The 26830-nt window shown below is 44.5% G+C and overlaps 1 protein-coding gene across 1 annotated transcript in view; it reads right to left on the bottom strand.

Annotated features, from left to right (window-relative positions):
• Window positions 1-26830, bottom strand: part of FBXO36 (F-box protein 36) — a 146288-nt gene that overhangs the window by 55279 nt on the left and 64179 nt on the right. The window contains exon 3 of the mRNA XM_082249188.1: window positions 5711-5883. Within this exon, the coding sequence (XP_082105314.1) occupies window positions 5711-5883 (173 nt within the window). The remainder of the gene's footprint in view (window positions 1-5710; window positions 5884-26830) is intronic.

Genomic DNA, 26830 nt, shown 5'->3' with positions numbered 1-26830 from the left:
GGAACCAGGGATGACTTCTGCAGGTTCACCAGCCACCCAAACTCTTCCAAAGAGATCATAGTGATCTCCAAGTTTGACAACAGAGCCTGCGGAGACTCCGCACGGAGGAGGAGGTCGTCCAGGTAGCCCAAAACCAATATGCCCCGCTGTCGCAACGGCGCCAGGACTGGGGCCAAAACCTTTGTGAAAACCCGGGGAGCAGAGGGGAGACCAAAGGGTAATGCCACAAACTGATAATGGTTCTCTCCCACAGCAAAGCGCAGAAAACGCTGGTGTCCTGCGTAAATGGGAATGTGAAGATAGGCATCCTTGATGTCTATGGACACTAGAAAATCCCCCTGATGCAGGGAGGCCACCACTGTGCGAATGGACTCCATCTTGAATTTTTGCACCCGGACAAAACAATTGAGCGCCTTCAAGTCCAGAATTGGACGCACCTTGCCCTCTTTCCTGGGCACTGTGAACAGGTTTGAGTAAAAACCCTGAAAACTTTCTCCACAGGGAACCGGAACCACCACTCCTTGTTGCATCAAGTCCTTCACTGCCCCCAACAGAGCCTTTAGGCGATCCGGGGACAGTCGCATATTGGAAGGGAAGAACCGCACCGGTGGAAGCGATCGAAATTCGATATTGTATCCCGACCGTATGACCTCGTGAACCCATTTGTCTTGAATTCTGGAGAGCCACGGGTCCAGGAACCGGCGAAGACGCCCCTCCACCCCTGATATGGGTGGGGGCGTATCTTCAGGCTGAAGTGGTCTTATCCTCAGGTCTGGTAGGACCGGATTTTTGCTTACCAGACCAGGGTCTCTTGAAACCCCCCGGGGGGGCTTTGGAGGGCTTCGCCTTGTCACCCGCCCCAGAGGAGTGAAAAAACTTCTTGTGAGCTGAAAAGGAAGGTCCCCGTCTGCGACGAGGTTCCTTACCCTTAGTAGCCTGTGGTAGAAAGGTGCTCTTGCCCCCAGTGAGACCCTTGATAATCTCATCCAAGGTAGCACCAAACAGGCGATCCCCCTGAAAAGGGAGATCAGTCAAGGCTTTTTTGGAAGCCTGATCCGCTGACCAGCACTTTAACCATAGCATGCGCCGGAGGACCACCGCCGAGATCGACACATGCCCCAGCAATGGAGCAGCGTCCAGCGCGGCGTCACAAACAAACTGTAGCCCCTGCACCATCTGCTCCAGCAACTCCGCCACGGCAGGGGGGAGACTTCTCCCCTCCAGGTCACAGCGTAACAACTTAGCCCATTCTGTCAATGTTTGCGAAACCAGAGCAATGGTAAACTCTGGCCTCAAGGCCGACCCTGCCAGGGAGAATATGGAGCGGGACACAGATTCCGCCCTACGATCAACCGGATCCCGAAAGGACGGGGAATCCTCCAACTGGATGACAGTAGCCTTATTTAGTCTGGAAACCGGCGAATCCACCGAAGGTGGCACCGTCCATTTCTTAAGGAGGGACTCTTCAAACAGGTAGCGCCTAGCAATCCGTTTGGGCATCCCAGGGGGTCGTTTTGGACGGACCCACTCCTTTTTAATGATATCGTCAAAGCATTTGGGAAAGGGAAACACCTTCGCCACCCTGGAGGGCTTGCGAGTGCCAAAGGCAATTTCCATATCAGCTGCATCCGCAGGTGCAACCTCCAGTTTTAAGGTCTCCCGGACAGACACAATCAGTGCGTCCACCAGCGCCTTGTCTTGCACTATGGCGGAGGCAGAAAGGTCATCCTCACTATCAGAGGAGACAGGCACGACACAGCAGCCCCAGAGGAGGGACCCACAGCAGCAGCGACTGGCTCAGAATCTGAGGCATCAGACGAGACAGGGGTAGGCGGGGGCCGCTTTTTAGCCCCCGTCCCTGACAGGCCACCTCCACCCGGGACACAAAAGACTCCAGGACCGCCGGAAGTGCATCGATGGCAAAATATGACAAAATTGAAAAATAAAAGAAAAATTTTTTTTTTTTTGTAAAGAATCCCCCAGCACTACAGCGCCCCTTAGTGGTCAGACAGCGTGCTTCGAGACCCCCGCAGATAGAGAAAAGAGACCCCCAAAAGGCTCACCACACAATGCACCAGAGTTCAAACAGGACTGTTCTCAGCGCTGTCTACATGACAGGAAGTCTTGTGGAGCAATCTTCCCGGGTCTAGGGAGGGTCTCCGCCCCCTCACACGCCCTCAGTAACACCCACAGCTGCTCAGCTCTCAAGCAAGACGAGCTGGGTGTACCAAGATGGCCGCCGCCATGCAGAGCATATGTAGGTAAGGTTGCCAACCGTTCCGTAAAATACGGAATCGTCCCGTATTTTACACAGACAAGTGCTGTTCCGTATCAAACTGATACGGAACGCACTTTGTTCCGTATTCCCCGCGGTACCTTGGTGTTCGTGACTCACTTTCATCATGTAGTGACTGACTACTGTGACTGTGTGTCCCCTCCCCTCCGCCTTCTGACCAATACCAATTCCGCAATGCCGATGCCGTGCCGATGACGTCGTGACGTAACCCCTCCCTGCATTCCCCGCCCGGCGCCCGCGGTACCAAGAAGAAGAAGAGAAGAAGAAGAAGAAAGAAAACGAAGAAAAAAGAAAACTAGCTGCTGCTGCAAGAAAGCAAGCAGAGCACAAGAGAAAAAAAGGTAAGCAGAACTTGAGAAAAGGGGAGAAGAGCAGAGGAAAGGGGAAGGTAGGGCAAAGAAAAGGGATATTAGGCAAAGCGTAAGAGGAAGGAGAGCATGATCATCCCATCAGGAGAGCAAATAAAATGGGAAGAAGAGACAACAAAATGGGACGGGGAGCAGAAAAATGGGGAAGAGGAGCACAGGGAGGAGAGCAAAGGGAAGGAGAGCAGAGAAAAGGGAAGGAGATTTAAAAAAGGGGAAGAGGAGCAGAGAAAATGGATAAGAGAGCAAAGAAAATGGAAGGACAGCAGAAGGAGCAAAGAAAAGGGGAAGGAGAGCAAAGAGAAAAAGGGAAGGAGAGCAAAGAAAATGGAAGGACAGCAGAAAGAGAGCAAAGAAAAGGGGAAGGAGAGCAAAGAAAATGGAAGGACAACAGAAGGAGCAAAGAAAAGGGGAAGGAGAGCAAAGAAAAGAAAAGGGGAAGGAGAACAAAAAAAGGGGAAGGAGAGCAAAAAAAAAAAGGGGAATGAGAGCAGAGAAAAGGGAAGGAGAGCAAAGAAAAGGGGAAGGAGAGCAAAGAAAAGGGAAATGAGAGCAAAGAAAAGGGAAAAGAGAGCAGAGACAAGAGAAGGAGAGCAAAAAATGGGCAAGAGGAGCAGAGAAAAGGGGAATAAGAGCAGAGAAAAGGGAAAGATAGCAATAAAAGGGGAAGGAGAGCAATAAAAATGGGAAGGAGAGCAAAGAAAATGGATGGACAGGGGAAGGAGAGCAAAGACAGGGGAAGGAGAGCAAAGACAGGGCAAGGAGAGCAAAGACAGGGGAAGGAGAGCAAAGAAAACAGAAGGAGAGCAAAGAAAAGGGAAAGTGCAAAGAAAAAGGAAGGATAGCAGAGAAAAGGGGAAGGAGAGCAGAAGGAGAGCAAAAAAAGGGGGGGGGGGGGAGAGTAGCAAATAAAATGGTAAGGAAAGCAAAGCAAAGACAGGGGAAGGAGAGCAAAGACAGGGGAAGGAGAGCAAAGAAAACAGAAGGAGAGCAAAGAAAAGGGAAAGTGCAAAGAAAAGGGAAGGATAGCAGAGAAAAGGGGAAGGAGAGCAGAAGGAGAGCAAAAAAAAAGGGGGGGGAGAGTAGCAAATAAAATGGTAAGGAAAGCAAAGAAAAAGTTATGGAAGTATAATTATATAAAGATATTTGCACTGGAAAAAACATCCCCCGCCACGCCCATACCCCCCGCCCCCCCCCCCATTCCTTATTTCCATTTCAGAAAGTTGGCAACCCTACATGTAGGCTACAAGAAAATTGCGGCCCCGCGCGGTCCGCAGCGTCAAAAAAGGGGACCCTGCGTGCCTACCCCCTGGATCGATCGGTAGATGGGCCTGAAAAGCACAGGTAGTAACCCCCCCGCACGATCGTTTAGGTCAACACCGGCGGCACACCCCACCGCCCCTGTCTGCGGCCTGTAACCTAGATTCAGCCCTCTGGAGTCATCTCCCACAACCCACTAGGACAGAGGGGAACCCGGGATCATGAGGGTCCGACCATCCCAGGGAGGGGCCCGCGTCCACCCCAAAACCCGTCAGGGGGAGAGGGGGAACATTTTACTCACCATACCGGAACAGGCGGGCGCCAACTCCTGACAGAACCCCTCTCCACCGAGGTGGGGGGGCTGTCGGCCAACAAGGACGCCGCGACTCAGGCTCAGACTGGTCGTAGGCGACCTGGCGAGACGTTTAACTCGCGGGGCCAGTCCCCGTCCAGTGGGACTATGTCGCGGCCGACCCAACGCGGAGCTAGGGCCTGCACGCGCTCGTAGGCCGGCTGGGGTGACCACTGGATCTCAACATCCAGCCCGTCGCCCAGATCCGACATACCTGCTTGAAGATCTCACAGGAACAACTGGAGAAAAAAGCTAACTAAAAAAAAACTTGCCAGGACCAAAGATCCCAGCAAGGAACTTAGGTCCTTACTCCTGACTAGGCAGAAAAAAACTGACATCCTATAGCAAGGAGAGAGAGGATATACCCCCTGGGACTGCCCATAGGTGTGGCCAGAACTTTTTTCCTGCCTAGTGTCCTACTCCTGTAGGGGGCAGTATAACCCTATGGATATCAAGATATGGATTTATGCGTCTGTCAATGAGCGACAGAGAAAATAAAAACCTAAAAGGTGATCAAATACCATCAAAAGAAAGCTCCAATTGCGGGAAAAAAAGACATACATTTTATTTGGGTACAGCGTCGCACGTCTGTGCAATTGTCAGTTAAAATAACGCAGTGTCGTATTGCAAAAAATGGCATGAAGGGGGGGGGGGGGTAAACCTTTCTGAGATGAAGTGGTTAATAAAGCCCTTTGATCCTTTTACTACACCAGAAGTCTTGTCTGTTTTCTCCCTTCCCTTGCTTTTAGGTCCTTTCACACATCGTTCTGCTCTGTTTTGCTCAGTGTGGGATTGATCTGTCAATCCCCGCTAAGCAGGGGGATGACAGGCCCATTTTGTGCAGAGACGGACCTGTCAGAGTCCCGCTCTACTCTACGATAGATCGGATCATCCAATCTCATCCGATCCGATCCTCCATCCGTCTGGATTTCATGAATAGGATCGGACCGGACAGCAGCAGGTGTCAGCGGACATGTCACCACTGACAACCGCTGCCCCATAGAGGTGCATGGAGCTTCCGATCAGATCTGCCTGAAAAACTGACAGGCGGACGTGATCGGAAAGCTGTGTGAAAGGTCAGCTTTTTCCTTCTACTGGTTCTTCCGTCCTGAATATCCAATACATGACGGCTAATGAAGGAGTTTTCACCAGGACATTGAGGTTTGAGGTAAGGGCTTGTCTAGAACAAATAGAAAGCTTTTTCTTTTCTGCAAAAGAGGAACATTAAAAGGTATATTGGTACATAGGGATGCTGGAATTTAGATTTAAAAAAATGAACTTAGATGTCAACATCTGCTGTAAGCTTTGGACATATACAGAAAATCACACAAAATAGGACTTGCAGTCTTACAACTGAAGTTTACACCTTTTTAGTTTACACATTATGTTTGATCAGTTCACTAACTGCCAGCAGATACAGCCATATACAATATTTACCTTTTGGAATGTATGTGAGACCTGGGAAAGCTGAGCAATGTCCTCTAGGTCCAAGAAAGTCAGGAGGTAGAGTATCAATGACTCAGAAAGGCGCTCCAAGAAATCATACTGACCCCGGCATAGATTAATGATGTAACTCAAAACCTTCTGGCCAAATACCATGCCAATCTGAGCTGCAGAGGAAGAACCACAGTTACTACATCAATTTATATTATCAATATAAAAGAAGAAAGAAGCATTCTCAATCTGTTTAATTAAATTATATATAACATAGAACCAAAGCAAAAATGTCAGTTGTTTTGTGGTTTTACCCCTTTACACATTATACAAGTGTCGCTACACCTCTGAATACATTTTCAGGGGCAATATAATAAAAACATTAACATACTCACAAACATATTTTTTTACCTCTGTATTGTCGGTTTCTAAAAGATTTTCCCACTATTTGTGGTTTCTTAATAAATGCAGATGAATTTAAATGCAGACCCAAATGACCACAATTTCTCTTCACTGCCTTTCACACAAAGCACAGCCCAGTCTGTCTTAGGCTTCATGTAGCCTTGACTATCCATTTACTGCTGACGCGGGATAACAAAAAACATGGCAAAATTGCGGCACGATTTTGCAGCGGTTTTGCATTTTCCCGCGGCCGGGAAAAAGGGGAGGTTGAAGCTCACCTAACCGCAGCAGTTCCTAAACTCTGCTAAAAGCTGATGTGTACACATCTGCTTTTATAGAGTTGAGTTTGGCAGCTTTGACAAAAAAAAAAAAATGGCAAAAGCTCCTAAACTCAAGTTTAGGAGCTGCTAGAGTACATGAAGCCTTAGGCCCCCATTCAAACTTTCCATAGCGGGAACTTGTATTTCCGCATGCGATTCTGTGTGGGTGATTTTCACATGATTCCATGCATAAGGCAGCCCTTTCACTGCAATGGACTGCCCTATGTGCATTTGTCCACCAAAAGAAGCTCCGGCTCCTTTTTGGTCGACAAGCTTCACCTGTTAGTCATGTTTTGCCGCTATTATAGCACGATGCTATCATGCGTCAATCACGGCAAAATCGCACCGCGTTTCGGTGCCATTTTTACAATGCATGGCACCCAAACATGCATTGCACGTTTTGCAATAAATGCCACTGCGGGTTTTTGGACAATTCCAATATATATATATATATATATATATATATATATATATATATATATATATATTTTTACATTTTTAAAAAGATTTACATCTGTTTTTCATCTATTTGCAATCTTAGATATACAAAAAATATTAAAATATTTAATACACAACAGAGAATTCTCAGAGCATTGTGGGTTAGCTAAAGAAACAGCACAGCAGTCATTGCTGATGGGTCATCCACTTCAGTATGTAAACAAGCTTTACAGCAAATGACAGCCTGCAAAATATGAGAAGTAGCCACCTATTGATATAAAATTTGAATGCAAATTATTAACATGCAATATGTGAAATTTATCTGGCATTTCTTAATGATTTTAGTTTAAAAAGAATGTTATGTATGAAACCCAGTATACATTCCTGTTTAAAATCAATGGGACACAGATGGCAAAAAAAAAAAAAAACTGACGGGTTATATTCCTCCCTTACTCTATCCAAAATGAACAAAAAAAAATTGCCCTTAGTTTAATTACAGCATCTTTACTAGAAACTAAAGGGTTTTTATAGGATAAAGGTGTCAAGAGGGTGAGGCTTAGTATAGGGTGCAGCACTTAGCCCCAAAGATGCTGAAGTCAAGCTCTACAGAAAAAGAGTGCACCCAAGATAAGAGGGTTTCAAGCTAACATAAGGCACCTGCAAGTTTAGATAGTCTTATTAGTTTTAAATATTTAAAAAAGCTAAGAAATTCACTTTGAAGGCAAATTCTAAATCTATCCATATCTTCTCTGTCCCCTATTAATAACAATAAGGCAGGGGTCTTCAAACTATGGCCCTCCAGTTGTTCAGGAACTACAATTCCCATCATGCCTAGTCATGTCTGTGAATCTCAGAGTTTTACAATGCATCATGGGATGTGTAGTTCCGCAACAGCTGGAGGGCCATAGTTTGAGGATCCCTGCAATAAGGGATAACCCCTATCACACCTGTCTCATTGCACTGTGGCTGTCATATTAGATCTCACAGGGCCACCTACAGGCAAAATCTAATATCACAGTAATGCCTCTTATAATGGCATTATATGTCAGTGTTTCACAGCTACAGTCCTTAGATATGCCCAACAGGCCATGCTTTCAGGATCTCTTACATTTTAGGTGGTTTATTATATATTGCTGGATCAATGATTACCATAGTTGATTAAGGTCCCATCCACTCTTCTGAACAGGGCTGTCTACGATTAGCTGAGGGCGGAAAGCCTCATTAAAAGCAATGGGAGGCTGATAGCTCCTGCCCCCATGGCCGATCGCATGTAATTGTTCCTGCAGTAATAACCTGTGTATGATCGGCCCTGGATGCAGACGGTCATTCGCAGGTAATCGCTGCGTGAGTGAATACATGCGATCAGCTGTGAAGAGCTGCTGGAGCTGTCAGCTCCCATTGATTTCCGCCTGCAGTTAATTGCAGGGAGCTCTTGCTGGGTCTCCCACAGCTAATCACAATTGGCCCCATTTGCAAGTGTGAAGGGCCTTACACAATGAAATACACAAAAAATGATCACTTGGTTGGGATACTGCTAATGGCCATACGCCCTTAAGATGTATACCTCCTAGCCTAAACCTAAATATAAAACACATACAAAATACTATAGGAACTGCAAGGTTTTGTTTGGAAGGCATAACAAGTTCTACTTTGATAGCATAACCCGTCAGAGTAGAATGTACTTTATTTGTCTAAAGCCCCGTACACACGTACCGATGGTCGGCTTACAAATGTTCCTCTTTTCTCCCCGGGATGTCGGTGTCTGCTGAAAAGTGCAAAGACAGCACAAGGACAGCACAAGAATTTTGTCCGCCGACTGCAGAAGTGATGTCATGTAATGGTTAACTTTCCCTGTGTTTTCTATTTTCTGAGCATGCCCAGTCTTGCAAATCTGCGGTCTGTCGGCCGAATTGTGTACTGACAGGCGAACAATCGTCCGTTCTGGTGTCGGCATACAAATATTTTCATGTTTGCACGAAAGACTTTTGTCCGCGGATTGTGCGCAGACATCTGTCGGAGGCACCATACTAACACGCGTACAATCGGCAGATCCTTCGTCCACCGACGTTTGTATGCCGACGATCGGTACGTGTGTACGGGCCTTTAGAGTCTCCATATGTGTTGCTGGTGCGGTCGGCTGTCAATTTGACATCTGACGTTTCAGACCTATTATTAGCAGCTCTTTCGGCATTGACAGTCAGTGGTCAGAGCTTGTTAAAATGTCATCAAAAATAGATACATTGTAATCTTCAGGAACAGATAATCACAATGAAGGGGCATTCATCAATATTGTCTTATTTTTTAGGGTTGCTAATCTGTTACTTCTTCTATCTTTACTTCAAGTTTTCCATACACATTTTTTTTTATAAATAAGTGAGCTGCTATGAAAATGAAAATATCTGTACTTATTTAAAAAAGTGGTGCTTAGTACTTCTATTTTCTGCAACAGATGTGAGGCTGAATTATCTCGCAAAATACAGTGCCTTGAAAACTTATTTATACCCCTTGAAGTTTTCCACCTTTTCTTATGTTACAACCAAAAACGTAAATGTATTTTATTGGGATTTTATGTTAGACCAACACAAAGTGGCAAATAATTGTAATGGGGAAGGAACATTTTAAATGGTTTTCAAAATGTTTTACAAATAAATATGTGAAAAGTGTGGCGTGCATTTGTATTCAGCCCATCTGAGTCAATACTTTGTAGAATCACCTTTCGCTGCAATTACAGCTGCAAGTCTTTTTGGGGAGGTCTCTACCAGCTTTGTACATCTAGAGAGTGAAATTTTTGCCCATTCATCTTTGCAAAATATCTCAAGCTCTGTCAGATTGGATGGAGATTGTCTGTAAACAGCAATTTTCCAGTCTTGCCACAGATTATCAATTGGATTTAGGTCTGGACTTGGACTGGGCCATTCTAACACATGAAAATGCTTTGATTTAAACCATTCCATTTTAGCTCTGGCTGTATGTTTAGGGTCGTTGTCCTGCTGTTCCCTGTCCCTGTTGAAGAAAAGCATCCACAAAACATGATGCTGCCACCACCATGTTTCAAGGTGGGGAAGGTGTGTTCAGGGTGATGTGCAGTGTTAGTTTTCCGTCACACATAGCGTTTTGCTTTTAGGCCAAAAAGTTCAAACTTGGTCTCATCTGACCAGAGCACCTTCTTCCACATGTTTGCTGTATCCCCCACATGGCTTCTCACAAACTGCAAATTGGACTTATGGCTTTCTTTCAACAAAGGCTTTTAACTTGCCACTCTTCCATAAAGGCCAGATTTGTGGAGTGCACAACTAATAGTTGTCCTGTGGATGTAACGCTCTAGCGTTTGTTTAGAGAGTTGGATTTGCAGCTGCAGAATCTCCACTCAGTAGTCGTGTAGAGATGTGTTGAATCACCATGTCCAACTCTCCAGTAGGCTTGTGACGGTATCAGATTTTCATGCTGCGATTAATTGATTAAGGTTTTGCCACGGTATACGGTATTATCACGGTATTCTATTATTAAATTTAAATTATTAAATTTCCACCTCACTTCAATTTCATTGCTGAATTTAGGGGCTTTGGTTCACTTTTGCACATTATTATATAGTCAGTCAGTACAGACTCTGTGAACCAGGCCTAAAATAGGTCATCAAGCAGTGTCTGGCCTAACTGGTGATAACTGGTCCTGGCGCTCGGCTCCGATCCGATGGCCTGGTCATTAAGAGGGCAAATCCTTGTGGTCAAGAAGTGGTTAAACCTGAAGGAGGTGTTGTTTATAAATGACTTTACTATTGCTTTAGGCCTGGTTCACATGTATGCGGGTTGGGGGCCCACATTTGCACAGGAATAGCAGCCCATTGATGTGAATGGGCTTGAGCTGCTATGCCTGCGTTTTTCAGCTGAAATAAGGTGCATGCAGAATTTAAAAAAATGCAGTGGCCATGAAATCCATCCTTCTTTTGCACCATGCGACTTACCTGCCATTGCTGCACACGCAAACTGTTTATTTTTAAATGCCGTGCCCACGTATACAAAAAATGCAGAAAGCTTGCCAGAGCAGGAACTGCAGGTTAGTCGCATGGTGCAAAAGCAGGATGGATTTCAAGGCCACTGAATTTTAAAAAAATGCTGCATGCACCTTTTTTCTGCGGAAAATGAGGGCATAGCAGCCCGTTCAAATCAATGGGCTGCTATGCCTGTGCAAATGTGGGCCGCCAACCCGCATACATGTGAACCACCAACCCGCATACATGTGAACCACCAACCCGCATACATGTGAACCACCAACCCGCATACATGTGAACCACCAACCCGCATACATGTGAACCAGGCCTAAAGCAATAGTAAAGTCATTAATAGATAAAAACACCGGTCCTCCTGCAGGTTTAACCACTTCTGGATCGCAAGGATTTGCCCCTTTAAAGACCAGGCCATCGGATCAGAGCGCCAGGACCAGTCATCACCAGGTAGGCCAGACACTGCTTGATGGCTATATACTAATGTAATGTGGGCTGCTATGCGTGTGTGTGTGTGTATATTAGACCTGCACGATTCTGGCCAAAATGAGAATCACGATTTTTTAGCTTGGAATAAAGATCACGATTCTCTGTGTAACAAAAAAAAAAAAAATTGGGATAACTTTACTGTTACGTTTTTTTTTTTTTTTTTATTCATTAAAGTCTAATCATTGCGTTTGAAAGACTGCTGCGCAAATACAGTGTGACATAAAATATTACAACAATCGCCATTTTATTCTGTAGGGTCTCTGCTAAAAAAATATATAAAATGTTTGGGGGTTCTAAGTACTTTTCTAGCAAAAAAAAAAACTGATTTTAACTTGCAAGCAAGTGTCAGAAAAAGATCCAGTCTTTAAGAGGTTAAACTTCCTTTCTCCCTGGCAGAGGGAAGGAAAAGATACAAATGTAATCATTTTTGTTTATAGTTAGGAGACTTAATGCTGAAAGGTGTTAGCTGTGTGAGTGAATGAGTCATCCAGCTCACTGAAATGTATCAATTCACAAGTCAGGCAGACTTGACAGAGAAACTCGGTATTTTAAAAATGCCACAATAACAATACCGTGGCTATGCAATACCGCGATATATCGAATTACCGAAAACCGGCATATGTCTACTCTCCAGACTCATCATTGTGGCCAGCCTGCTTCAGCATACAATATACAAACACTCAATAAGATGTTCCTGGAGTGATAGGTTGTATATGATAGTATAGAGGTGATGTGCTGAAAGGAAAGGCGTGAGTTGTGATAGCAATGATGAGCACTCAATAGTAATGTTCAGGAGAGTTGTAGATGATGGTAGATAGGTTAGCAATCATGTGCAATAACAGGTGGTAGGGGACAGCAGATGGAGTGTACAAGAGAGGCTAACTTAGTGCAAGGATATAGATGGTAGTAGACTCAAGAGCTAGCAATCTATGTAACAGTGCAGATGATAGAAATAGTAATGCATAGATAGTAACAGTCCTTAGTATGCAGAAGTAGATAGTGTAAGTTTGATAGGAAGGAATCCCCTGTGGGGTACTTATCACTAGTTAGATTAGTAAGCTGAAGGGTCCGGTAATGAGTGAATGATCGGGTAGCGAGATACGGGATCAATAGCGAGGTTCCGGTCTATCCAGGTATGGCAATAGCTGGAGGCTCCGGCAGCGTAAGACAAGGCTGTATACCATGCGGTTTGAACGAACAATTTGTGAGAGAGAAGCCGGCGATTGAAATAGCCGCTCAGAGCGGCGCTTAGTGATGACGTCATGCGGCTTAAAGGTATATGCGTTCCACCTAGCTGAAAAGGTGGGACGCAATATGAAGAAGGAAATGACCTATAAGGATACCGAAGGTACCAGAATCTTACAGTGGACAGATTCTCAAATCTGAGCTGTGGATCTCTGCAGCTCCTCCCGAGTTACCATTGGCCTCTTTGCTGCTTCTCTGATTAATGCTCTCCTTGCCTGGCCTGTCAGTTTAGGTGGACGGCCATGTCTTGGTAGGTTTGTAGTTGTGCCATACTCTTTCCAATTTTGGATGATGGATTGAACAGTGCTCTGTGAGATGTTTAAAGCTTGGGATATTTGTCTATAACCTAACCTAAGTGTGAGTACCTGAGTGTTGAAAAGTACCTGAGAGTGAGTGTGTGAGTACCTGAGTGTTGACAAGTACCTGAGTGTTGAAAAGTACCTGAGTGTGAGTACCTGAGTGTTGAAAAGTACCTAAGTACCTAAGTATGAGTACCTGAGTGTTGAAAAGTACCTAAGTATTAACTACCTCAATACTGGGCACTTAAACCCCCTTCCTTCCCAGACCAATTTTCAGCCTTTAGCGCTGTTGCATTTTGAATGACAATTGCGCGGTCATGCAACACTGTACCTAAACCAAATTTATGCCCTTTTTTCCCCACAAATAGAGCTTTCTTTTGGTGGTATTTGATCACCGCCAGGTTTTTTCTTTTTTGGTGCACAAATAAAAAAAGACCGAAAAGTTTGAAAAAAAAAAAAAGTTTTTTTGTTTAGGTTATAAAATTTTGTAAATAGATACGTTTTTTCCTGCACTGATGAGCACTGATGACGCCGCACTGACAAGCACTGATGAGGAGACACTGATGGGGTGGCACTGATATGCAGCACTGATGGGCACTGATAGGTAGCACTGATATGCAGCACTGATGGGCACTGATAGATAGCACTGATATGCAGCATTGGTGGGCACTGATAGGCAGCGCTGATGGGCACTGATAGGCAGCACTGATGAGCACTGATGGGTGGCACTGATGGGCACTGATAGGCGGCACTGATGGGCACTGATGGGTGGCACTGATGGGCGGCACTGATCGGCACTGATGGGGGGCACTGATGGGCACTGATAGGCAGCACTGGTGGGCAATAATGGGCACTGGTGGGCGGCACCACTGGCAGGCTCTCTGAGCCCTGTTTGCCATCCCTGGTGGCCATGGTGGGCATCCCTGGTGGTCATGGGTGGGCATCCCTGGTGGCTCTAGTGGCATCCCCTCCCCCCAGGGCTGCACTGGTAATCAATCATCTGATTACCAGCACAGACCCCCCCCTGTGATCAGTGAGTAATTAGAAATACTCACTGATCACCCCGGCTGCAGAATCGATCCTCTGATCTTCTCCTCACTGACAGGATCTGTCAGGAGGAGAAGAGATCGAAGCCGTTACAACGGCTGTATTGACATTACATGACGGCTGTGATTGGTCACAGCCGTCATGTGATCAGGAGGGCCAATCACAGGGCCCTCCTGCCGAGTCTTGTTGCTCTGTGTCCTAGGGACACAGGCACATCGAGATCGCGCCGCTGCGCGTGCCCGCGGCGGCGTGATCTCTCTCCTTCTGAAGGACATTCCGGAACGTCCATTCAGAAGGACGAGACTCCCACCCGGCCGTATATCTACAATGGCCCGGGTGGGAGGTGGTTAAAGAGTATCTGAGCGTGAGAAATTAGAGTTAGGAAGCTAGAAAACAGCTACACAGAACAGAGTTAAATTCCCAATCCCCATTAGATTAGATAAGTGGATACAATGGCCGGCGCGTGTGGAGATGTGACTCGGTGTACATCTTGTGGCATGTATGCGTTCCTCGATCAGTCGATCGAGGGCGAATACAGCTGCACAAAATGAAAGCACGTCGCTTCCCTGGAAGCTCAGGTCCTGAATCTAGGGAAGCAACTGGCAACACTGAGACGAATCTCCATACTGAAGGAGAGCTGGGAATGTACCCGTCAGATGCCGGCAGGGGCCAGCACAGAGGCGGGAAGAGACAAGGGTGAAGGCAGCAGAGCAGAGTAGTTGGGTGACAGTTAGGAAGGGTAGAGAGGAAAGAGTAAAAGAGGCCGGTCCTGGGCTGGAGCATCCCAATAAATATGCCCTTTTGCATGATGTTGGGGAAACCAGTCAGGGACCAGCATTGCTGGAGCAGAGCAACGCCCCTAGCTGCCAGTGGTTGAACTCCTCCAGTGAAGGCGGGAACAAGGCTAAAGGTAAGGAAAGACAGGTTCTGGTGGTAGGGGACTCAATTATAAGAAGGACAGAGAGGGCAATCTGTCAAAAAGACCGTAAGTGCCGAACTGTCTGTTGTTTACCGGGTGTTCAGGTTCGGCACATCACGGACCTGGCGGACAGATTATTGGGTGGGGCTGGGGAAGACCCAGCTGTCATGGTACACGTGGGTACCAATGACAAAGTCAGAGGGAGAGGGAGAGTCCTAAAAAACTATTTCAGGGACATAGGAGCTAAATTGAGGAGTAGGACCTCTAAGGTAGTATTTTCAGAAATACTACCTGTACCCCGAGCCACGACAGAGAGGCAGCGGAAGATTATGGAAGTAAACAAGTGGCTGAGAAGCTGGTGTAGTAAGGAGGGTTTCAGGTTCCTGGAGAACTTGGCCGACTTCTCAGTCAGCTACTGGCTCTTTAGTAGGGACGGTTTGCACCTAAATGGGGAGAGTGCAGTTGTACTGGGAGAAAAGATGGCCAGCAAGTTAGAGGGGCTTTAAAACTAGGTGATGGGGGAAGGTACAGATGTAGAATTAGCAAGAGGCGGAGCAAGGTTCAGCAGGCATTAATGGGGACATTGGCAGTAGGGTGTTCAGAGTTCCTAAACCCAAGGTGGGTAGGGGGACAAATTGCAAGTGCAGCCCAAAAACATCGAACAAGGATATAGTATGCAACTGGACAAAATTGCGAGGTTTGTATGTAAATGCTAGAAGCCTGGCCAACAAGATGGGAGAACTGGAGCTGCTAATGTATTAGAAGGATTTCTATTTTGTGGGAATTTCAGAGACTTGGTTTGTCAGCTCTCATGATTGGCTGGCGACCATTCAGGGGTATTCCCTATATCACAGAGATAGAGCAGGTAGAAAAGGGGGACGGGTATGTCTGTATATTAAGAACAGTGTGCAGTTAAATATGAGGGACGACATCAAAAATGGAGCTAAGGAGGAGGTAGAATACCTATGGGTAGAACTTCAAAGGGAAGGCACTATGGGGAAAGTAATATTGGGCATATGCTATAGGCCATCAAACCAGAGGGAGGAGGGGGGAGACGGACCTCCTATCACAGCTTGGAATGGCATCAAGGATGGGAAATGTCATTTGATGGGAGAATTTATTTATCCAGATACAAACTGGGCAGAAGGAAGGGCGCATTCATCTAAGGCTCGGCATTTTCTAAATGTTTTGCAGGACAATTTCATGGGTCAGATGGTGAACACACCGGCAAGAAAAAATGCGGTACTAGACCTACTGATTACCAACAATACAGACCGGATCACAGATATAGAAATATGGGGCAACTTAGGAAACAGTGACCATAGGTCAATTTGTTTCAGTATAAATCATAAAAGTAGGAAACTCAAGGGTAATATAAGGGCACTAAATTTCAAAAGAGCCAAGTTCCCTAAACTGCGCTCTTTGCTAGACAATATCAAATGGGATAGAACCCTAGGAACAAAGAACACGGAGGAAAAATGGGATTGCTTCAAGAACATACTAAATGATGGGATTGGCCAGTGCATTTCAAAGGGGAATAAGTTTAAACGAGCAAAGATAAACCCTGGGTGGCTAAACTTCAACATAAAAATGCATATTAAAACTAAAGAGAAGGCCTTCAAAAAATACAGGGCTTAGGGGTCATTGGCAGCATTCCAATATTACAAAGAGTGCAATATTAAATGTAAAGGCGAAATCAAGGCGGCTAAAATAGAACATGTACAGCACATAGTGGAACAGAGTAAAAAAAAAAAAAAACAAGAAATTCTTTAAGTATATCAATAGTAAGAAAGCGAGACCAGAACACATTGGCCCCATTAAAAACGACAAAGGGAATCTAGCCACAGAGGACAGAGAGAAGGCGAAAGTGCTAAATAAATTATTTTCTTCAGTCTTCACAAAAAAAAAAAAGGGGGGGCTACACTTACCCAGCTTGTAATGTTAAACTAAATAATACACCTCAGGAAGCACCCTCATGGTTAACAGAAGATAGACTTAGAACTAAACTTGAAAAACTTAACATAAATAAATCACCGGGACCGGATGGCTTGCACCCGAGGGTTCTTAAAAAACTCAGCCAGGTGATAGCCAGACCATTGTTTTTGATCTTTATGGATAGTATACAGACTGGTATGGTGCCAGCTGATTGGGGAAAAGCCAACGTGGTACCGATATTTAACCACTTTACCACTAGTGCATTTTGCTGTCTTACGTCTGGGCCACTTTTTGCGATTCCGAGCTATGCGACTTTAACTGACAATTGGGCAGTCATGCGACGCCGTACCCAAACGAAATTTACGTCCTTTTTTTCCCACAAACAGAGCTTTCTTTTGGTGGTATTTGATCACCTGTGCGATTTTTACTTTTTGCGCTATAAACAAAAAAAGAGCGTTTATTTTGAAAAAATAACAATATTTTTAACATTTTTTTTATATGAAATTCCCCCCAAAAAAGATGTAAAAACCAATTTATTTTTAAATTTTTGGCCAATTTGTTTTCTGCTACCCATGTTTGGTAAAAAAAATCGCAATAAGCGTATTTTGATTGGTTTGCGCAAAAGCTATTGCGTTTACTAACTAAGGGAAAGATTTCTGTCATTTTTGGTGTTTTTTTTTTTAACGAGTAATGGCGGCGATCTGCGATTTTTTTTGCAGGACTGCGACATTGCGGCAGACAGATCGGACCCTTAACTGACATTTTTGACACTTTTGGGGGTACCAGTGACATTACTGCAGTAATCAGTGCTATAAATATGCACTGTTACTGTAAAAATGACACTGGCAGGGAAGGGGTTAATTTTATTGGAGAGGGAGGGGTTAATGTATGCCTGGTGCTTACTAACGTGTGGGGGGGGAGGTGACTGAGTGAGCCAGGGACAGATCGGATGTTCAGCTATGCTGAACACTCCGATCTGTCACTCCCTGTCACTTAGGAGATCCGCCCGCTCTGTTTACACAGGCGGGCGGATCTCCAAACTGGATTCCCCGACGATCGGGGCAGATTAGCAGCAATCGCCGCCGCTCCTCCCCTGGCCCGACTCCCGCTGTGAATGAAAACAGCGGGAGCACGCCGCCTACAGGGGGAGGAGTCCAGCGACGTAGGTCTACGTCACTGGACGATAACGAGCCACTGTGCCGCAGTAGCAGCACAGTGGCTAGTGGTAAAATGGTTAAAAAAGGGCCAAGATATATCCTGGGGAACTATAGGCCGGTTAGTGTAACATCAGTAGTCTGCAAAATTTTGGAGGGGATGTTAAGGGACTATATACAAGACTTTAGTAATGAAAACGGTATTATTAGTAGTAATCAGCATGGATTCTTGAAAAATTGTTCTTGCCAGACCAAACTATTAAACTTCTATGAAGAAGTGAGCTGCCATCTAGATAAAAGGATGGCCTGTGGATGTGGCGTATCTGGACTTTGCAAAGGCATTTGACACAGTTCCCCACAAACGCTTATTGTACAAACTAAGGAACGTAGGTATGGACCATAGGGTGAGTACCTGGATAGAGAACTGGCTCCAGGGGCGAGTCCAGAGGGTGGTGATAAATGGGGAGTACTTGTATTGGTGCGGTTGTGGAAAGTGGGGTCCCCCAAGGATCTGTTCTGGAACCAATCCTGTTTAATTTATTGATAAACGACCTAGAGGAGGGGGATATCCAGCACAATCTTGGTATTTGCGGACGATACAAAGTTAAGCTGGCCAATATGTTCTATACATGACGTTGTTACCTTACAAGCAGACCTCAACAAAATATTGGGGTGGGCAACTACATGGCAGATGAGGTTTAATGTTGAAAAATGTAAGGTAATGCACTTGGGTGTCAGAAATATGAACGCAAGTTACTCGCTAGGGGGGGAACTCTGGGTGTATCTAAGATGGAAAAAGGACCTGGGGGTCCTAGTGGACAACAGGCTTGGCAGTGGCATGCAATGCCAAGCCGCTGCAAGCAAAGCCAACAGAATACTGGCATGTATAAAAAATGGTATTCACTCCAGAAATAAAGAGATTATTCTCCCACTTTACAAGACTCTGGTCTGGCCACATCTTGAAAATGCCGTCCTCAGAAAGGATGTGCTGGAACTGGAGAGAGTCCAGAGAAGGGCAACAAAGATAATTAGGGGAATGGAGGACATCAGCTATGAGGAAAGACTACAAACATTGAACTTATTCTATCTGGAGAAGAGACAATTGAGAGGGGATATGATATCAATGTACAAATACTGTACTGGTAACCATAGCATAAGGAATAAACTTTTCAGAGAAAGGGAATACAATAAGACAAGGGCCACTCACTAAAACTAGAAGAAAACCGGTTTAACCTTAAACCACGTAAGGGGTTCTTTTACTGTCAGAGCGGTAAGGATGTGGAATTCTCTTCCACAAGAAGTGGTACCAGCAGGGAGCATCGATAGTTTCAAAAAACTATTAGATGGGCACCTTAAAGACCACAACACAAAGGGGTATACAATGTACGGTAACAGTACACGCACACACACACACACACACACACATTAAGGGTTCACCTGGATGCACTGATGTCTTTTTTCAACCTCACTAACTCACATGTAACTATGTAACCTTGCTTTAAACTTCTCCACAACTTTATCCTTGACCTGTCTGGTGTGTTCCTTGGCCTTCATGATGCTGTTTGTTCACTAAGGTTCTCTAACAAACCTCTAAGGGCTTCACAGAACAGCTGTATTTATACTGAGATTAAATTACACACAGGTGGACTCTATCTACTAATTAGGTGACTTTTGAAGGCAATTGGTTCCACTAGATTTTAGTTTGGGGTATCAGAGTAAAGAGGACTGAATACAAATGAATGCCACACTTTTCACATATTTATTTGTAAAAAATTTTGAAAACCATTTATCATTTTCTTTCCACTTCACAATTATTTGCCACTTTTTGTTGGTCTATCACATAAAATCCCAATAAAATACATTTACGTTTTTGCTTGTAACATAACAAAATGTGGAAAATGTCAGTGGGTATGAATACTTTTTCAAGGCACTGTAGGTGCTCACAGTTGGGGCACAACTGAGAAAAATAGCCAATTAAAATGTAAATAAAGGGAAAATGTTGTTCGAGATTTTCATTCATTTCATTTTGTTTCAGGTGTCAAAAACAAATATGAGTATTTTTTTTAAATACCCTTAATGATTTTTTGAAACTTATATACAGTTGTGCTCATAAGTTTACATACTCTGGCAGAATTTATGATTTCTTAGCCATTTTTCAGAGAATATAAATGATAACACAAACTCTTTTCTTTCACTCATGGTTAGTGTTTGGCTGAAGCCATCTATTATCAATCAACTGTGTTCACCCTTTTTAAATCGTAATGAGAAAAGAAACTACCCAAATAACCCTGATCAAAAGTTTACATACCCCAGTTCTTAATACCGTGTATTGCCCCTTTAACATCAATGACAGCTTGAAGTCTTTTGTGGTATTTGTGGATGAGGCTCTTTATCTTCTCGGATGGTAAAGCTGCCCATTCTCCGTGGCAAAAGCCTCCAGTTCCTGTAAATTCTTGGGCTGTCCTGCATGAACTGCACATTTGAGATCTCCCCAGAGTGGCTCATCAATGATATTGAGGTCAGGAGACTAAGATGGCCACTCCAGAACCTTCACTTTATTCTGCTGTTGCCAATGACAGGTCAATTTGGCCTTGTGTTTAGGATCATTGTCATGTTGGAATGTCCAAGTACGTCCCATGCGCAGCTTTCGGGCTGATGAATGCAAATTTTCCACCAGTATTTTTTGATAACATACTGCATTCATCTTGCCATCAATTCTGACCAAATTTCCTGTGCCTTTGTAGCTCACACATCCCCAAAACATAAGCAGTCCACCTCTGTGTATCACAGTAGGAATGGTGTACCTTTCATCATAGGCCTTGTTGACTCCTCTCCAAATGTAGCATTTATGGTTGTGGCCAAAAAGCTACATTTTGGTCTCATCACTCCAAATGACTTTGTGCCACAAGGTTTGAGGCTGGTCTCTGTGCTGTTTTACGTATTGTAAGCGGGATACTTTGTGGCATTAGCGTAGTAATGGCTTTCTTCTGGCGACTCAACCGTGCAGCCCATCTTTCTTCAAGTGCCTACTTGTGCATCTTGAAACAGCCACACCACATGTTTTCAGAGTCCTGTATTTCACCTGAAGTTATTTGTGGGTTTTTCTTTGCATCCCAAACAATTTTCCTGGCAGTTTTGTCTGAAAGTTTAGTTGGTCTACCTGACCGTGGTTTGGTTTCAACAGAACCCCACATTTTCCACTTCTTGATTAGAGTTTGAACACTGCTGATTGGCATTCTCAATTCCTTGGATATCTTTTTATATCCCTTTCCTGTTTTTTACAATTCAACTACCTTTTCCCACAGATCCTTTGACAATTCTTTTGCTTTCCCCATGACTCAGAATCCAGAAACGTCAGTGCAGCACTGGATGAAAGATGTAAGGGTCGGTTAGGAGTCCAACAACTCATTGACCTTTTATATACATACACTAATTACAAGCAAACAGATCACAGGTGAGGATGGTTACCTTTAATAGCCATTCAAACCCCTTTGTGCCAACTTGTGCATGTTATCAGGCCAAAATCTCCAGGGTATGCAAACTTTTGATCAGGGTCATTTGGGTAGTTTCTGTTGTTATGATTTAAGAAGAGTAAACACAGTTGATTGATAATAAATGGCTTCAGCCAAACACTAACCATGAGTGAATGAAAAGTTTTTGTGTTATTCATATTCTCTGAAAAATGGCCAAGAAATCATAAATTCTGCCAGGGTATGTAAACCTATGAACACGACAGTAAATAATGGAATGGACTGGAGACATAATTTCAACCTTTTATAAAATGAACAAATTGCAGAGTAGAATTTACACTTTAAATCAAACTAGCTGTGTTTAAAAAAATAGCTGGTCACACTGAAAAAAACATGACTCTGATTTAATGGCCTATTAGGTCTTCTGAAGTTAGTGTTACTAAACCCAAAACAGTATTATCAGTCTGTATATGCAGTAAAGCATGCTTGTTATACTCACTGTGGAACCTAAGGGGTTATTCCTCTGCATTGTGTAAAAAGGCTGTTTGATCCTGTATGCACAGATCCATCCCTTCTTACATTGCCACCAGAACATGTCCAGATAAGACAGAGTAAATGGAGTCAGGCTGCACGTGCTTAGTTTGGTGTGTATTGCTAGAGAGTTTTTTTTTCTTGAGAGAGTGCATGCGATTAGCACAGGGCCAATCAGCACTGTCCAGGCAGAGGGTCAGGGGTCTTGCATACTGACAGGATAGCCAGTGCAGTATGAAAACTCATCCTACAAGCTTTAACCAGGCACTGATAGAAGTCACAAGACTGCTATATATATATATATATATATATATACTGCTGGTGAGAAAAGGTATTTAGCAGTTTATATGTACTAAAATAATTGCATTTCCATGTTCTGTGTACTGTGGGAGACCAGATATAGTGAATGCAGGGTCCTGGGTTTAGTAACACTTTCAAGTGTAGGTTTACCTTTTCACAAAAAAATTAAAAAAGGGAATTTAAGGTCGGTTCACACCTATGCTTATGGCAGCTAATCACCCATGCAAGTGTGGCAGGGACCAGGGAGGTGGGAGGGTGTAGAGTGTAAGGCCTAGGTTCACACTGCGTTTTTCAGTCCCGCGATTCCCGGTCCTATTCCCGATTCCTGCATCCGCAACCACCCACAGTGAAAACGAGCTGCTGTGAGAAAACGTGCGGGGCTGCCATTCATTCTGAATAGCACCCCCACGCATGTAAAAATGCAGCACTTATGTGGGTGTGGGTACCACAGGGAAAGCGCATGCTCAAAATGACCATGCAATTTTCCTGCGGGCTGCATTTTGAAAAAGGTACATGCACCTTTTTCTGTGGGAAACGCAGGCACGGCAGCCCATTGAAATGAATGGGCTGTCATGCCCACGCAAACGCGGGCTGTAAAAATGCGAAGGAGTGAACCAAGGCTAACACCCTACACCTCCTCACCTCCCTGGTCCCTACTGCACTGCCCATGCAGCTGGTAGAGCAGTCCTGGAATTTGAAATCCCTGCTCTTCTCCTTCTTCTTTCCTTTGTGACGTCAAGACAGATCACAGCTATTCCAATCGGTTTAAGCAGTCATGTGGCAAATCAAAATTGCTCTTATCTGTCCCAGAAGTCCTAGGGAATGAAGGGGAAGAAGAGCAGGGCTTTGTAATCCCAAATTCTTTTTGGTTCTTGTAGCATAGGTGTCAAAGTATGCATTCTTTTTTTAAAAATACCCTGAAAGAATTTAAGAATATAATATATTAGAAATTGCATGGACTAAAGATATCATTTTGATATTTAGATAAAAGGAACAAGTGTAGCATTAAAAATAAAATTATAGCTGGTCAAACTGAAAAAAACATTGATTACCATAAAAATTAGAGCAAATACAAAAACTTTCAGAGAATAATACCACCAGAAAATAGTATTGTATGCCCCCAAAAAACAATATTGTATCTCTTCTGTATTGTAAGTAATAGAAGAATTATTGACAAAATGAATAAGCCCATAGCTAAAACGAGTTAGGGGCATAACTGGTTAACTATTATTTTATCCAAGTGGAGATAAGCACACACACTGAGCAGGTAGGGTGATCAAGCCGGACAAGTCCAGACTCGTTAAAACTACTTTAGTTACTAATGTTGGTCACATATTTCAAGCAATTTTGATCTTTTATTCAGTGTGTTCGATTATATTAGCAAGTTTTTGCATATACACACCTCTGGAATTGTACATACTATTTTTTTCCTGCTGAGTTGTATATAATATACACGTAGGGCAACATGCAGGGGCATTTAGAGGCAAGACCCCCCCCCCCACCAGACTCCCTTAGGGCTCTTTCACACGGGCGATCCGATCAGATCCGCCTGTCAGTTTTTTAGGCGGATCTGATCGGATCCTCTATGCAGCTCTATGGGGCAGCGGATGTCAGCGGAGACACCTCCACTGACACCCGCTGCCATCCGTATCCGATCCTGTCCATGAAATCTGGACAGATGGAAACCCTATTTTTCCATCCGTTCAGGGATCGGATCGGATCGAATGAGAGCAGACAGGCGGTCCGCTCTCATCCGATCCCCCATAGAGAGCAGCAGGAGCTGTGACACCTCCCTCTCCGCACTGCAAGCGGAGACGGAGCTGTCATCCGCCGGCTCAGCGGGGATCGGCGGATCGATCCCCGCTGAGCAGCACGGTTCCGCCTACGGAGGCGGACCGTGTGAAAGAGCCCAGATTCTCTATTGGATTTAGGTCAGAGGAGTTTGCTGGTCAATCAAGCACAGTGATACCATGATCATTAAACCAGGTATTGTTACTTTTGGCAGTGTGGGCAGGTGCCTGCCAAGTCCTGCTGGGAAATGAAATCAGCATCTCCATAAAGCTGGTCAGCAGAGGGAAGCATTAAGTGCTCTAAAATTTCTTAGATTGTAAGCTCGCAGGAGCAGGGACCTTCTAACCATCTTGTTTTTACTGTTGGTGTATTGTCTCTCTTTATATTGTAAAGCGCTGCGCAAACTGTTGGCCCTATATAAATCCTGTATAATAACAATCTCCTGGAAGAGGACTGCGCTGACTTTGGACTTGATAAAATACAGTGGATCAACACCAGCAGATGACATGGCTCCCCAAATCATCACTGACTGTGAAAACTTCACACTTGACCGCATGCAACTTGGATTCTTTGCCTCTCCACTCTTCCTTAAGACTCTGGAACCTTGATTTTCAAATGAAATATAACATTTTTCACAGTCTGCAATGATTTGATCACCTCCATGCCACGTAACATCGATACAGTAATTCATACAAAAGGAGCCCCAAACCAAGTATTGAGTGCATACTTGACTGTGCATGGACATACCGGTACTTTTCAGCAAGCCAACATTTCTGTATTTTTTTTTTTTTTGGTCTTATGTAATATTCTAGTTTTCTGAGATATTGAATTTTGGGTTTTCACTAGCTGTAAGCCATAATCATTAAAATAAAGAAATGCTTGAAATAAATCACTCTGTGTGTAACACATCCAGTGGTGTATTTAGGTTTTGTGCTGCCCTAGGCCGGACTAAACTCGTGCATCCCCTAATTTAACTATGACCCACCCCTTCCTGTCAAGGCCACACCCCTTCCTGTTTTAGACCCGCCCTGTCATATGTAAACCACACTCCTTCCTCTTTAGGCTCCACCTTTTCCTCTCTGTACATTAAAAGTGGGTACAAAGTGCCTACTTGCATATTTTGTTGTTTTTTATAGGTACGTCGGTTTGCGGGAGCGCTCCTGGAGGCCACCACTAGGCAGCGGGGATGCCGATCCATGGGGCCGGCGGCCACAATTTCCGCCGGGCTCCCACGATCGCTCCCGCTGAGAGAGAACAACGGTCTGCTATTGTAAAAACAGCTGACCCTTGTTCTCTCTAAAATTATCCTCCTATTTAGGATCACAGGTCTCTATGTTCATTTCACAAGTCCCTCCCCCATACAGTTAGAAAACACTCCCCTAGGCTCACACTTAACCCTTTGATCACCCCTGGGTTAACCCCTTCCCTGCCAGTGTAATTATTACAGTAAATTTTTAGCACTGATTACTGTAGTAATGTCACTGGCCCCCCCCAAAAGTGTCAAAAAAGTCAGTTAGGGGCCCGATCTGTCCGCCGCAATGTCGCTATGATCACTGATTGCCGCCATTACTAGTAAAAAAAATAAATAAATAAATAAAAATGACAAATCCAAATTTCCCCTAGTTGGTATTGGGATTTTGTTTACCAAAAATATGTAGCAGAATACAAAATGGCCTAAAAGGATTTTTCAGAATTGTCGCTTTTTTTTTTTGTTTATAGCGCAATAAATAAAAATTACACAGGTAATCAAATACCACCAAAAGAAAGCTCTATTTGTGGAAACATAAAGGACATCAATTTTATTAGGGTACAGCATTGCACGACCGTGCAATTGTCAGTTAAGTTATTGTCAGTTAAGTAATGCAGTGCCGAATCGCAAAAAATGGCCTTTTCATGAAAGGGGGGTAAAACCCTCCGGTCCAGAATTGGTTAACATCAATTCAAAATTTACCCAAATCATGTAATAACATTGGTAGATAGCAGCACTGAAAAGCAAATATAAAATGCAAAAAAAAAAAAACATTTTATTTTTTTTCAATGGTGTTAAACAATGCTCTAACTGTATCGACTGATCCAGTGCATAATATATATGGAAGATGTGAGTAGCAGTAACATTTAGCAAAAGTGGAAAGACAGTTTTCCTCACACTCTAATGCTCGCAAATGTAAAGTGCAAACAATTACATTTTCTCTGTCCTCTCGCCTTGTGGAGTGACCCTCTGCTCCCTCCGCAGCCTCTTGTCCATCTCCTCCTGTGGGCAGGTTGGGGAGTGTAGTGTCTGCCACCAGGGATTGATATGGGGCCGCTGGTGAGAGAGACTACATGTCCCACAATGCTTTGCAGCTGCTGGAGTCCTGACAGATGATGGGCTCCCTCCCCCTGCCAATGAGGAAGCAGGGGAGGGAACAGAGTGGGCGGCTGCTCTCACACACTGCAGTGTGAAAAAGGGGGAGGAGCCAACAGGCCAGCTCTCACTCTGAGTCTGTCAGTGGATTAGTGAGAAGCTGTGAGGGCAACCAGCGTGGCTGCCGGTGACAGAGCAGCCCCAGCTACCTAAGTGAGTGCCACTTGAGCCGAATGCCGATAAGTGCCACTGCATAGCAAGCCGCCGGGGACTGTATGTGTGCGGGAGGTGGCCGCGGGAGGCAGACATGGGAGCCGGGACTCAGAGGATGGATGGGATTTTTTTTTTCATGCAAAAAAGCCTAAAAGATGTTTTTTTTTTTTTTAATCATTCTTGCCTAGGTGGATGCAGGATCGGTCAAATACTGCATATGCCCCCC

The sequence above is a fragment of the Pelophylax lessonae genome, assembly GCF_965119305.1.
Source record: "Pelophylax lessonae genome assembly, chromosome: 3".
Lineage (NCBI taxonomy): Eukaryota > Metazoa > Chordata > Amphibia > Anura > Ranidae > Pelophylax > Pelophylax lessonae.
Note: the sequence above shows the minus strand (reverse complement) of the source record. Positions and strands in the feature narration are given on the sequence as shown.